This window comes from Dipodomys merriami, unplaced genomic scaffold, assembly GCF_024711535.1.
Source record: "Dipodomys merriami isolate MVZ:Mamm:240054 unplaced genomic scaffold, mDipMer1.0.p SCAF_35, whole genome shotgun sequence".
NCBI classification, from domain to species: domain Eukaryota; kingdom Metazoa; phylum Chordata; class Mammalia; order Rodentia; family Heteromyidae; genus Dipodomys; species Dipodomys merriami.
The window spans coordinates 10512298-10527500 of NW_027205048.1; the positions used below are offsets into that span (position 1 = coordinate 10512298).

General features: G+C 51.6%; 1 protein-coding gene across 2 annotated transcripts in view; it reads right to left on the minus strand.

Moving 5' to 3' along the window:
- Positions 1 to 15203, minus strand: part of Rgs10 (regulator of G protein signaling 10) — a 40131-nt gene that overhangs the window by 1967 nt on the left and 22961 nt on the right. For both annotated transcript variants that reach the window (XM_069988137.1, XM_069988138.1), the window contains exon 4: positions 11201 to 11344. In XM_069988137.1, the coding sequence (XP_069844238.1) occupies positions 11201 to 11344 (144 nt within the window). The remainder of the gene's footprint in view (positions 1 to 11200; positions 11345 to 15203) is intronic.

Sequence of the window (15203 nt, forward strand, 5' to 3'; positions counted from 1 at the left end):
TCGCTGCCGGGCGGGGCTGTCAAGTGGGTGGCAAAATCCTGCCATCTTTCAAAGCCCCCCTCTCCCCACAAGCAGAGACTGTTCCGTAAATCAAACATCGGATGGGTTCTAAGGCCTCAGAACACCTGACGGGAGAGACATCCGGAAAGAAGGGGAACTTTCAGCCTTTATAACCTTTTTCTATTTTCCAAGCCGGCTACAAACTGTAAGAGAATCAAACTGCCCAAGACATTGAATTCTGAGTCCAAGGAAGGCTTAGGGTATTTGGTTTTCTGTAAACGAATGAAGTAAAGCTGCTCCTTTCCCTGATATTCTCTCCCATCTTGCCCAGCCTCTGAAGTAGTTGTCTATTTTGTGGCAACTGTGCAATCCTAGAGGTAATGATCATTTGAATAATATGAACGAATGCAACACTGACACTATGTTGGAAATGAACTTTACAACTGGGGGGGGAGCAGGGAGGGGCAGGCAGGAGAAAATAAGGGTTGTGGTAACTGTTTAGAAACAAATGTACCCATTGCCTGACTTCTGTAACTGGAGTCCCTGCTGCTCATCACCTTTTCAATAAAGATGTTTTAAAAGTTTAAAAAAAAACCTCCCCAGAAAATGCAAACACCACAGTGAGGGCTGAGCAAGGCACTACCCTCCCACACTTCCCTCAGGAACGTGCTCAGCAGGTGTGGTGGTCCCTTACAAGGACCCCCAAAGGAAATTTCTGGAAAAGATGCCCACGGTGTGACCCCTCAGGCAGGCAGCCCTGTCCCCCCTCCCACACCTGTGCCCTGGGCACATGGGACCCACCACTCAGGGCAGGATGCGGTGTACCCCAGGTCTTGTCTGAACTCCTTGTGAGTGGGAGAGCAACATCCTGTTTGCCCACAATGGCTCCGAGCCTCAGACTTCAAAGGAGAGAAGAAAAGGGGCTAGGCTGGAGGCCAGGAGGTAGAGGTGCAGAGAGGAGGCTCCTGGGCTCAGGGTGATGCCAGGAGATCCCAAGAGGCCACAGACTCCTCTCCCTCGTAGCCCTCTCTTGGTGGGGGGCTTTGGGTGGGGGCTTCCAGCCCCAGGATGCTCCTCTACGCAGGGGCAGCTGAGCCTCCGGGGGGCAGCCGTGGCCGTCAGACCTGGGCGAACTTCATCTCCCTGGCTGCGTCCAGGCTGATGGCTCTACACAACCCCTGGCTCCCACTGTCCCCAGACAAGGGCCTCAAGTATGTGCAGGCGCTCCTGCTGCAGATCCTGTGCTCGCAGAGATGGCGGCTCCCAAACTCCCAAGAGTGAAAGGCCATATACTGCGCTACTGACCACAGCCTTCGCTTAGACCACGAAGATCCCATACTTGTCTACCAGCGAGTGACTAGAAGCCTCCCTGTGTGCACAGAAGGTGAAATGAACCCCACAAGGACCAACACTGCCTAGCAGAGCCCCAGAACCATGCACCAGACGGCAGATGGAGCATCTGGTCCCATAACCAGGACTCACCAACCACCCTGATTATATAGGGGAGGAAACAGGGATTTTCGACTCAGTGCTTTGCCTGATGATGAGTGCATAGTCAACTCCAAAACAAGTCCCCCAAACCTAAGGGTCATGGTCTAGAAGCCAGAAGTTCCGGGGACAGCAGACTGGCTTCTTCTGAGGCCTATCTCCCTTGCTGATGGTTGGCTTCTGTCCAGCGCTCACGTGGTCCTCTCCTGTGTGTGGCTAGGTCCCAATCGCCTCTTCATCAACAGATGCTGCTCAGACTGGACCAGGACCCATCCCGTGGACCTCATTTTATTTAATTACTCTTTTTAAGCCCCTGTCTCCATTTGAAGTTCAAAGGGTGGGAGGACATAATTCAGCCCTGACAGTGGGTGAGGGGCAGATGAGATGCTAGCTCCCCAATTCACACTCCCACTGGCCCCACTGCTGCTCCTGCGAGGGAACACTAGGCAGCTATTAAAAATGAAGCTGGAGTGGAGTTGAACGTGGAACGCTGTCTGTGAATATGAAGTAAGTGAACACTCATTTTATTTAATGCACTAAACCTCAAAACAATGATTCCAGATGTTTTCAGAGTGTGTTTGTGGCCGTGAGCGCAGTGGCTCCTACCTGCCTCCCCCAGCTACTTGGGAGGTAAAAGCAGGAAGATCTGGAGTTGGAGGCCAACCTGAGCCACATAGAAACTTCAAAGCTAGTCTGGCACACATAGCAAGGCTCCTTCTCAAAACAAAAGGTGAAAACAAGTGTGTCTGTGTGTAACAGGAGCTCTCTATTCCTAAAAGTCAGGAGTGGGTTGAACAGGGTCCCTACAAACTTGCCATTTGTCAGCTCCACGTGTGACTTTATTTGGAAATAGAGTTGGTGAAAGATGTCAAGATGAAACCATCCTGCATTTGGGGCCCCAACCCAAGGACTAGTGTCCTTTCAGAGTGGGCAGGACACACAGGAAGAAAGTGTATGAAGGCAGATGCTGGCCTGGTACCACCACAAGATGGTGTTTCACAAAGCCTCCGGAATTGCAAGAGCAGCTTCCAGAAGGAGCCCTGAACTTCCGATTCCAGCCTCCTGGTATGCAGGAAAGGTTCCTGCCCGGCTATGCCAGTCAGATGATGGTCACCTGTTAGGGCAGATCACCCTGGGAAGTGTCACCGTATCCTGCACCATTTTACCTCCCTCCCACTGAAGCACAGAAAAGGAGCTGGCCCTCGGGGGTCTCCGGCTGTTCCACCAAGCAGGACTGTTGACAGGCCAGCCCGTGACCACCACCTAAATGACAGGGTCAGAATCCTCAAGTTGCCTGCCCGGAAGAGAAGGAAGTGGAGGCAGATCTGGCACGGGGGAGGGGGGGGGGCGGGGGGGGTGTGAAGAGGCTCGGGATGGGCAGAGCAAAGCAGATGATCCATCTAAGACCGGCAGTGGAGGAAGCAGAAAACACGAGTCGGCAGCTGCATTGCTTCCTGTATCCTTTTTTTTCTCTCCAGCCAAGACAGCTGTGGCTTAGCGAGGCCCTGTCTGGCAGCCCCCACATCTGTGCGGGGCCTGCCTGCCTACACTGTAAGCTCAGCACAGTGGCCTGGGGGCCCACGCAGAGGGACTGGGAAGAAAATGAAGAGCCTCCTGCACATGCGCAGCTCTGCACCCCGCCTCCCACGCAGGGCCACCACACCATCTAAGCGCAGACCTCCTGGAATCCCAGACAGCAGCCATGTGTCTGCAAGGGAAAATACTCCTGGGACACCCCAACTTCAGAGTGTTCAAGCAGGCTGCTCAGAAGGGGCCTCCACCGGGAAGCAAGCACCAGGCAGAGCTTCAGTGCTACTCCACGGCCAGTATTTCCTGAGCAATACCTATTTTAACTCCTTTCAGAAGACAAGTATATTAGAAGACCTAAGGGAAACATGCATCTCCGTGTGTGTGTGTGTGTGTGTGTGTGTGTGTGTGTGTGTGTGTGTGGTGTGCCAAACTAAGGGAAAAATGCATCTCCGTGTGTGTGTGTGTGTGTGTGTGTGTGTGTGTGTGTGTGTGTGTGTGTGTGTGTGTGGTGTGCCAAACTAGGGCTTGAACTCAGGGCCTGGGCACTGACCTTAGGTTTTTTCTCAAGGCTGGTACTCTACCACTTGAGCCACAGGACTATTTCTGTTTGTTTTGATGGTTAACTGCAGGTAAGTGTCTCACAGTCTTTTCTGCATGGGCTAGCTTTAAACCACGATCCTCGGGTCTCAGCCTCCTGAGTAGCTGGGGTTTGCAAGCATGAGCCTCCAGCGGCCTGCACGTTGCCCTTCTTTTCAAAGCCATTTTCAGGTTACTTCAACCTGAGTAAGAAGGAAGCAAGCAATCCTTCAACACAACAGAAAGTTCTATGAATGATTTTTCATATTTGCTTCAAGCATTTGGCTTTAACACACACATGTATGTATACGTGTGTGCACATACATACATACATACACGCATACATGTAAATTGCTGCAAGGCACCAAGCACCACTGTCTCCAAGCTACCTTCTAGACCTCATTCTCTCTCCATACCTGGACTGCTTTCCTACCCAAGTGAGTGGAATGCAAGCCTCACCCACTGCAGTCTTCCATGACTGACAGAAGTAGAAAGTGTGGAGGTTGTATGGGCCAGCTATGAGCAGAGATACGCCCACCCTTGAGGTGAAGCTCCCCCTCTCTCTTCAGAAGCAGGAAAAGAGTCCACAAAAGTGGTCCACGGGCAGCTGGCCAGCAGCTGGTGAGAAGATGGCCCTTGCCCCAAAGCACCAGAGAGGGCCACGGGAAGGTTCTGTCCCCAAGGCTGACCCCCAGTGCACAGGCAAAGACAGGCAGCATGCTCGGGAGGGATCAGAACTCCAGTAAGAGTCTGGACCTGCACGGGGACATAATGCTCCGAGGCTGTGGGCCCAAGGCTTCTCGTGTGGGGCAGCTGTCCTAGTCTTGTGATTCAAGTGACACAGTGCCCTCTCCTTGGAAAGAGGATTTTAGTTTTGCCTTTGAAAGGTGAGTTCGATACTCTCCCAGCATCTGCTCCCTCCCTCCTCTCTCCCTATACATCATCTTAAAGTTGTGAGGAAATAACCAGAAAGTAGCACACTGGTGGCGCATGCCTGTAATCCCAGGAGGCTGAGATCTGAGGATCAGGGGAGGAAGCCAGCCCAGGCAGGAAAGTCTGTGAGACTCTTCAAAATCAGAAGTTGTGCTGTGGCTCAAATTGGTAGAGCGCTAGCCTTGAGTGCAAAAACTCAGGGATAGACCCCAGCCTCTAACTTCAGGCTCCACAACCAACCAACTAACCAACAAAAAAAGAGGAAGTATTTCACCCCTTCCTACTCTAAAGCACACGTGTAACAATACACAGGAATCATCTTGCCTTCCATAGGAATGAAAGACCACGACCTTCCCTCTCTAGCTCACCAGGCCAGAAAGCACTGAGTTTGGGATGGGTTTGGTCTTTGGAAGTGAAGGCCATCTAGCACCCCTAAGACAAAGATGCCCCGAACCCCAGTTCCAGCCACCACCACCGGCTGAGATCCCATTGGGAGAAACAAGAGGCAGAGGTATAAAATAGTTGCAGTGTCAAAGTCCGCAGAGGTCATAAGCCTTACAGAGCATGGTGATGACAATGCACCTTGTGAAGGCTAAAATGTGTTTGTGACTTTAGCTAGATATCACTATTCCACAATACTGTGAAATGTATGCAGTTAATCCTAATAAAGAAAAATAAATAAAAAGAAATGTACTCTTTCCTTGACTTGTGTAACTGTAACCCCTCTGTACCTGACCTTTACAATAACGATCAAAAGGCAAAAAAAAAAAAAAAAAAAGAGGCAGGGTAAGCAGCCCCTGCCCCACCGCTGCTCCCTCCACCCCTTCCTAAGGATGGGGTGATGGGGGTTTCCCCCACTGCTTGGGTTCTTGGGAAATTGAGAGAAACAGCATTGTCAAAAAGGGGAGGGCCCCATTCCTATTTGCTGTCTGTCTGTTGGCGGTGGTGGCGTGTGGAGGCCCCATGCCTGTTCGCTGTCTGTCAGCGGTGCAGTGTGGCAGAGTGGCGGTGTGGCATGCTGACTTCTCACAAGGTCTTTTAGATGTGTTTTCAGCCTCAGAGGGTCAGGACTTCCTCTCAGGTGGTAGCGGCTGCCAGCACCTGGCTTCCTGGTCTAGATACAGACACGAGTTGTAGCCTGGGAGGGTGGCCGGCTGCTCATCGGGTCGCTTCAGGTGTTGGCACTGGGTGTAGAGAGGCAGTGCTTCCTAGCATGCATGAGACTCCGGGCTCCAGCCACAGATGCCCGAGAAGCATGGGAGACACAAGAGCACCCCACTCTCTCCTAAGTGCCCCCGTGGAGAGGAATGAGGGTCTAACGCTACCTTTGGCAATGACTGGTCTGTTCTACCTCCGCCAACCTTACTGTGGTCTGGAGGGAAAGGACCGTGCTGTGTGGCAGAGTTCAGACCAGAGCAAGAAAGCTGTGTAGCTGGGCACCAGTGGTTCACGCCTGTAATCCTAGCTACTCAGAAGAGGATGAGATCTAAGGATCTTGGTTCAAAGCCAGCCCAAGTAAGGAAGTCTGTGAGATGCTTATCTCCAATTAACCACCAAAAAGCTGGAAGAGGAGCTGTGGCCAAGTAGTAGAGCACTAGCCTTAAACCAATAAAGCTCAGGAGCAGCAGCCAGACCCTGAGTTCAAGCCCCAGGACTGTGTGAGCTGGTGCTGAGACACGTGTCAGAACAGACGGCCGTGTCACATTCTCCTGTGGCATGACCTCATGTTCCACAGAAAGACCCTGAACCTCTGTTCTTACCGGTCTAAGGAAGGACCTGACAGGATAGATAACTTCAAGAGATGTCACACTAGGGAGAGGGAAGAAGTAAGGAATTTTAACTTTCACAGAACCTTCTGGAACTATGAATTTCTTTTTCATTATCTTAAAATGATGATCACATAGTAACCATTTAACAATTTAAAAAGCCGGACACCAGTGACTTCATGCCTATAATCCTAGCTACTAAGGAGGGTAAGATCTGAGGATCGAGGTTCAAAGCCAGCCAGGGCAGGGAAGTCCACAAGACTCTTATCTCCAATTAACCACCAGAAAACCAGAAGTGGTGCTGTGCCTCAAGTGGTAGAGCACTAGCCTTGAGCTGACGAGCTAAGGATAGTGCCCAGCCTAGAGTTCAAGCCCCATGACCAACCAAAAATAAATAAAATAAATAAAATAAACAATTAAAACTAATTTGGGAGGGCTGGGAACGTGGCTTAGTGGCAGAGTGCTTGCCTAGCATGCATGAAGCCCTGGGGTTGATTCCTCAATACCACATAGACAGAAAAAGTTGGAAGTGGAGCTGTGGCTCAAAGTGATAGAGGCTGGGCTTGAGTTCAAGCCCCACAACTGGCAAAATACTAATTTGGGGATTTGCTTGGAATCCTGAGTGAGGACAACAGGACGGTTCACTGCGGGCCTGTGATCCTGGGTTCCTAGCCAGACAGGTTCACTGTGGGCCTGTGATCCTGGATTCCTGGCCAGGCAGGTCGGCAGGACACATGTGACACAGCCAGCATCTTTCTTACAAAGAAAAAGAGGATTCATCTGCTGTGCCTAGTCTGTCCCTTCCTGTGGCAGCTGACTCTGAGGGACTGAGGGACAGAGGGAAATGTGTGGGACCCAGCCAGGACTGACAGAACAGAGAGAGTGGCAGAGGAGGGAGGTGTATGCGGAAAAGGAGAAGGAGACTGCACAGGTCACTAAAGGCTCAAGACCTGTACCAGACGCCCCACCTATACCGATGCCCCGCTTGTACCAGAGCTGTGAAAAGCTGGTGATGAGGGAGGGAATCACCCAATGGTGGGCAAAACCACATTTCCAAGGTCCCCGACTCTCACGATGAGGATGAGACAGAAAGAGTCCAGGTGACCCAGAGGCCCCAGCTCAGGTTCTGCGTCCTCCCTTCCAGCCATGAACTCTGTATAGAAGGAGCCAGGTCCCGTGCTCCACCAGCCAGCTTTAACTTAAATGAGATGCATGCGTGAATCACACATGAACTTGACAAGCATTTGTTTGGACATTTTTCTAGTGTCAAAAATGGACCTGGCTGCTATTTACTGCTTTTCAGGTGGGGACTTGAAGGTAAGGATTGTGAATCTGCCGCGTGTGGAGATGGCACATTATACTGAGCCAAATAATTGTGTTGTTGGAGGGGGCGTGGCCCTGGGCACTTGTGGGGCCGAGCCTGAGCTCTACCCACTAGGTGCAATAGATGTTCCACCAACAATTATGACAACCAAAAATGCCTCTGGGCATAGTTACCAGCAAAATCACCCCAGGTAAGAGCTGCAGTGTTCAGCTGAAGTTGGCCTTTCTGTAGCTTAAGGTCACAGGGTCACGGAGAGGGTCAACAGTGGGAGGAAATCAAGGCACAGAGATGAAAGTGGATCTTGCCCGATATCACACAACTGAAGAATTCTACATTCTACGAACTTGGGGGAGAAGAGTTAAATCTAAGGAAACAAGGATCTGGCTACCAGGGGCTACTTTGTTGTTGTTTTGGCATTACTGGGGTTTGAACCCAGGACTTTGTATGCTTGCTGGGCACCATTTGCACCAGACCTCCAGCACTGTTTTTGGCTGGTTACTTTTGAGATAGGGTCTTCTTGCTTGCCTGAATACACATGAGAGCTACAATCCACTTGTCTTTGGCTTCCTATACATGCTGGGGTCACAGGTGCATGCCACCGTGTCCAGATTCCCTCCATGGAGGTAGAATCTCATGGGCTTTTCTGCCTGGCTGGGCTAGAACCACAACAGTCCTGATCTCAGCTTCCCATGGAACTAGGGCTCAAGGGGTAAACACCAGTACCCAGCTTACTGAGGATGGCATTTTAACACCAGGTACCATGCATTTTGGGTGCTTTTCCTCCAAGGGACAACAGTGCTTGTGGAAAGTCACACATTACACATAGTGGCATGGATGCCACACAAGGCACAGAACCTGCCTGAGGTCAGATGGAGGCAGGACTGGGCTCTTCTGGGAAGGTGCTGAGAGGCACCATGACTTTGAGTCTGAGCTCAGCATCCAGGAAGTGATGGTCTGAGAGGCGGGAGAGGCCTGGGTCTGGAGGGCAAGGATCACCCTTGATCTTCCAGTAACAAAGATGGCTCTGCACTCAGCCATACCCAACAGTCTTGACTCTGGTGGAGACAGGACTCCAAAGTTGGACATCAGAGCCAAGGAGCCCAGCTTTCAAGAGGATCAAATCCTATTCATCCAACTGGGCCATACTATAAATAGCCCCCACTCAAAATCCTTTCATTAAAGGAGTGACTAGCCCACCAGTGCCAGACTATCATGCAGGACACTGACCCTGGTCCTCTCAACGCACCCAGCTAGCACCTGCCTCAGGGACTCTGCACTGGCCTCTCGCTGGAGGATGGTGATTCTTAGTCTGTCCACGTAGCTCCCCTTGTTCTTCAGGTCTCAGTGGCCTCTCTGAGGAGAGCCTCCATGATGAGGACACCCGCACTAGCCCCTCCCTGCCGCTCACAGCCACCTCTCAGGGTTATATTTCCTTCTCAGCATTGTCCTTGTGGATGGAACTGCAATCTACTGAGGAAACCAACTCTTCATAAAGCAGCCATCTCCCTCCCAGCTGCCTACAACTTAAGATTGTCCAGCCTTGATGAAAAACACAAGACATAGCCAGGCACTGGTGGCTCACGCCTGTAATCCTAGCTACTCAGGAGGCTGAGATCTGAAGACTGCAGTTCAAAGCCAGCCTGGGCAGGAAACTCCGTGAGACTCTTATCTCCAATAAATCACCAGAAAACTGGAAGTGGCACTGTGGCTCAAGTGGGAGAGTGCTAGCCTTGAGCTGAAGAGCTGAGGGACAGCGCCCAGGCCCAGAGTTCAAGCCCCACAAATGACAAAACAACAAAAAAACAAAAACACAAAACAGCGACAGCATCCAGGCTCTGAGTTTAAGCCTTACTACCAGCAGAAAAAGAAATCTGCTATAAACTATAGGACTAAAACCTGTGAGGCTGCATGTAAATCTAGTTAACAGGACCTGAATGAAATCCTACAAAGCTCTCTTTTAAATTGGAAGCCTGCTTGCCACTTCTTCTCAGCCAGGGCTTAGGAGGTCCCAGCTGCCGGGGCGGGGGGAGCAGCAGAGCCCATCCATACCCTGAGGAGGAGCAGGGCCTCCAGACACATTCCCGGGGAGGGGTGGGGAGGACAGGGAGAGCACCAGCCCAGAGCAGCCCCACCATTACACCACACAGTGCTCCGCACAGCCAAAGTCAGTTCTGTGAACTCTCATGTTTCTAATCAGGCCCCTGGCTCTAATCTCCCTCACTAAGGAAAAGCAGGGCCCCCTCCTCAAGGGGATTCCCCATGCAGATTCAACCCACCGCCTGCGAGCCGAAAATGCTCAGAGAAATGAAAACGGCGGCTGCACTGAACACGACCAGACTCTGCTTTTTAATCATTATCCCCCAAGAAATGCAGGAGAACAACTATCTGCATGGTATTTACATGGCATGAGATTTACATACGTGATCTAGAACAATATAGAATGAATGGAGGATGTAAGTTATATGCAAATACTATTTCACATGAGAGGCTCCTAGGATTTGGTGTCCGACGGATCTCAGAACCATAAAGATGGGACAACCTGATCCTGTTTGCACCCAACAGTGCTGTGGGGACATAGTTGTACTTCTCTCTTCCCTCAAATAGCAATGATTAACCAGGGGATACAACACCACTTTCTTTACATTCAAAAGCTGAACCACATTACCACAGCTGGGCTTGTGTGTATGTGTGTGGTGTATCTGGGTGTGTCTGTCCGTGTGTCTGTGTCTGTGTCTGTGTATGTGACTGTGTGTCTGTGTGTGTGCCTCTGTGTGTGTGTCTGTGTGTCTGTGTGTGTGTGGCAGTACTGGGTCTGGAATTCAGGACTCAGGCCCTGTCTCTTAGCTTTTTTTCACTCAAGGGTAGTGCTCTACTGCTTGAGCCACAGCTCTACTTCCAACTTTTTTGGTGGTTAATTAGAGACAAGAGTCTCACAGTTTTCTGGCTCGGGCTGGCTTCAAATCGTGATCCTCAGATCTCAGCCTCCTGAGTAGTTAGGATTACTCTATAGGCATGAGCCACCCATACCCAGTGTTCCCAAGTCCATTTTTGAGCCTACCTTTTCCAGCTGGTAAATGTTCACGCTGTCATTTGGACTCAGGGGACACATTATGAAGACATATTATCATAGCCAAGAGCTCCTTAGAGCTCCTTATACCCGGGGGCTGGGGGTGGGGCATTAGATAACTGCATGAATATCTGAATCACTGGGTTTATTTCCTGACTGTTCTGTCTCCCTCAGCAGCAATGTTGGTTCTTCATTGCAGGTTCCCCACATAACCCCAGTCTGTCTTCCTATCTGAGCAGATAGGAAGGGCAGAGAACCCTGGGGTTCACACAGTAGGCAGATCTAGAGTGAACAGTCCAGGTTGATCAGCCCACAGGTCCCATGCTGAGCCTGAGATTCCAGTGCCCACTCCAGGGCCACCAGGGCCCTGCCTGCCCTGAGAGGGCAGAGTCCTGCCCTGCCCGGCCTGCCCCGCTCAGGGACCTGGTCTCTGCAGAATCCAGCGTTTGGTGTTTCTGAACTCCCGGAATGATGGTCATTTCTCAAATCCAACAGTGGGCAGGGAAGGCAGGTTACCTGGTCCTGAAGTTTCTGGAACATCAGAGGGTGTGGTTCTTCCAGAATCTTCTCATTGAGCCGAGACTGTCCCTCCACGTTGACCTGGGATGAGGCCTTATTGGACAGGAAGGTCATATAGATCTCCTTGGCCTTTTCCTGCATCTGCAGGAGACAGAGGAGCCATGTGTTATCTGCCAGCAGAGCCCTTCCGGGCATGCGCCCAGCTCTGCCCTCTGTCCAGCAACAGAAAGACTTGCTGCTGCCACCCAGGGTCAAGCTCTCTACCAGAGCTCCCGGCAGCCTGGCCCCGACTCTGCCCAGCTCACTCATCCAGGGCCATACCTCCTGTAGTCAAATCGCTACACCAGTCATTCAGCAATGATGAGAAAGAACCCTAGCTGAGAGGGAACATTCAGGCCCACCCTGTGAATTCTCCAAATTAAAGGCTCAGCAGAACATTATTCAGGCGTAAGAAGGAATACAGCACCAAGAAACACTACCACCTTAATGAACACCGAAACCATTACTCTGTGTGAAACAAACCAGACACCAAAGGACACGAACCATGTGATTCCATTCATGTGAAATACCCACAGTACGCACATCCACAAAGATGGAAAGATGAGTGGAAAGATTAGCAGCAGGGGCTGTAGCTCAGTGGTAGCGCGCTGGCCATGGATATACAGTCCCTGGGTTCTATCCTCAGTACAAGACAGAAAGAAATAGGATCAAGCAGAGTTTTATGTTCTGTATATTTTACCACAATAAAAGAAGTCAAGTTAACCACATGTGCACTTCCTCACCAGCCACCAGCACCTACTATGCTGCAGACACCTTAGAGCGTCTCACTTCCTTCACCATCTGACCAGCTGATGACCATTTCCCTCTTGTGAGACTTCCCTGATGAGGGCTGGGGCCAGGAGAGGTGATGTGCAGGAAGACTCGAGATGGTCTGACTCCAAACTTCTGTATCGAGGTCTAGGTGCTGTCTCTTAGCTTTGTTACTTCGAGGCTAGAGCTCTACTGTTTGAACCACACCCCTACTTCTGGATTTTGGGTGGTTAATTGGAGATGAGAATCTCATGGACTTTTCTGCCTGGGCTAGCTTTGAATCATAATCCCCAGATCTCGGCCTCCTGAGTAGCTAGGATTACAGACGTGAGCCACTGACACCTGGCCTCCAAGCTCTTTTGATTTTGCCTCAGTTCCCTATCTGTAAGGCACATCAACCTGTCCAAGCTGCGTGGCTTGTCCATCTTCCAGAGCAGGCTGTTTTCCCATAAGCAGCACACAAATGGCTCACTGCCTGCCCTGGAATCTCAAGAACGACCCCACTGGGAGGCGTCATTCCTCAGTGGGTAGGTACCACTGTCTACCTCTGCAGGCTGGGAGGCAGAGGTGGCAAGATGCTCATCCACCTACCCCACCATGACGGGCAGGAAGGCTACCCGATGGAAGAGGCAGGCTTCCCAGTAAAGACTCTGGCTTCAGAACAGCATGCCTACCAGTGCCCTGAGGTCGACCCAGACGGTTCTATTTTCCTTAAGACAAAGGGGGTGCCTCACCTGCAGCACAGATGGCTGTTCCCAGGGACCCCCTCACCCCCACAGCAGGGCACCCAAGAAAGACCTCTAAAATACAGCCTGGCGCAGGGGCTGGGAAGCCACCTTTCTCCCCAGAGAGCCCTCTCAGAGTTCCCTCACTAAGGGAATCCCAGGCTCTGAGAACCTTCTGGTCTTATGGAAATCACTGGTGCTTGCATAACTGGTGCCTGGAAATGGGGAGGAAAAGAGCTTTTGTGGTTCTGGAGAGTATAGATGCCAAAAGACCCCATGAGGCTGATGCCTGACCCCGTTCCCCTAAGAAAGCAAGACTCTCCAATATGGACAGGAAGAATGGGGGGCTGGGACGGGAGGAGGGTGTGGCACGTGGAGCTCTGGGTCTGCTCTCTCTACATGAACAATTCATTAATGTCAAACTCAAAGATAAATATGTCTGTCCCAAGAGCAGGTCTGGGGACCGTCAGGAGGCCTAGGGGAGGGGCGCTTTGGAAGTGCGTGCCTCTCAAACATCACCCTCTCCCTGGAGCCTGGAGCTCCCTCCCACTAGCCCCATTCTGTCAGAAGAGAACACTTTTGGAAAACCACTTCCTGTTTAAAAGCTACTTCGTAAAAGTAGAATTTCAGCCTGTCAGATTAGTGAACCTCATGGAGGTCTGCAGGCAGAAATCACTTGAAGTTTGCCTTCCCTAAAATTCTACACACACACACACACACACACACACACATGCATGCACACACACATGCATGCATGCACGCACACACACACACACACATGCATGCACACATGCATGCACACACACAAATATGCCACACATTGCCCAGGTGAATCCAACATATCTTAGAGGTAGGACTTCTGAGGAAGAAGCAGGTGCCAGGTATACAAGCCCCGGGTCTCAGCTCTACCCTCTGGCAGCTATGGCTCCAGAGCCTCTGAAAACAGGCTGGGGGCCCAGGCTGACTGGGCAGGCGCTGGGGGCGAGGAGCAGGGCTTATCTGGGCCAGGATAGGAAGTGTGACTGAAAAGGGAAACCCTGAGCCAGCCGACCACAAGCCGGTCACGGGGAGGCCTGGTGTCCAGACCGAGAACACTGAACAGAAAAGAAGAACCAGTCACTGCTGCTATTTTGGTAGATCTTTCCAGGGCTACGTTAACCCTCTTCTAGCTGCTGTCAGGATGGGAAGAGAACAGCCATGTGGTGGGGTCAATTCACTGCCTGTGACCTGATAAGGGGTCCCCCTCCCTGCCTCCCAGGGGAGACCAAACATGCCCAGCCTCTGATCACCCCCGGAAAGTGCTGGAAAGGGACATTACCCAGGTCTGTTAGCTTGGCGATTACTTTTGGGAGTACCTGTGCCCAGGTGACCCCCTTCCAGACATCCTTGGCAAGGGGCTTTGTCCTCTAGGCCCAGCAATGCTGGGTCCATAGCGACTTTCAGCCCTCAAACCTGGCTCCTAACCAGTGTGCATCCCAGAGAAGCAGACCACGGCACTCAGCCCCGGAAACACCACTCATCCAAGGCAGTGGAGTCCTGTCACACAGAAGGGCACTGCTCTGCTCCACAACCCCCAGCCCCAAGCACCTTCCCTACCTTCTTCCTCTGCCCCACTCCCTTGCTGAAAGGGCTTTCTGTCCCGCCAACATCTCCTGTTTCTGTCTGCCTCCTTTACTGGGTCCTGTCCCTCTGTGCCCTCCCGACATTCTGGAGTTTTCCAGAATCCTGTCTTTGGCTGATGGCAGTAAATGTGTGCTCAGCCAACACTACAGCCTAATACTCTCCCCCAGCTGCTGCCCCCGTGTGCCAACGCTTCTCCAGCCACACAGGCCTAAGTCACAGGGATGCCTGCAACTTCCCACAGAGGGAAAGCGAGGTCCCCTCCCGGCCAGTGCTCCTGTAGCCTCTCCTCCAGGAAGCCTGAAGCCACAGCCCTTTGTGACAGACACCTCCGGGATGGCCTACATCCTGTCTGCACAGTGCCACCCTCACCTGTCTCCACCACCCACCGTGGTGCCGCTTCCTCTCCATCCTGCCAGAGCGGGCACAGAAGCACGTAAGAATAGCACATGATCAAGCCACACTCTTCATGCACACCAAACAGCAGAATGAGGCCGGGCACCGATGGCTCACACTTATAATCCTAGCTCCTCGGGAGGCTGAGATCTGAGGATTCATGGTTCAAAGCCAGCCCAGGCTAGAAAGTCCATGAGACTCTCATCTCCAATTAACCACCATAAAACCAGAAGTGGCACTTGTGGCTCAAGCGGTAGAGCACTAGTCTTGAGCTGAAGACCTGAGGGACAGAGCTCAGGCCCAGAGATCAAGCCTTATGACCGACAAACAAACAGAAAACTTCAGAATGAGATAAAGAAAATATCCAATAAATGGCAAGGTAAAATTCAGAGCACTGGCTCAGGAAATGGGAGGCAGATGAAGGCAAAGCAGTTGACACCACAGAGCAA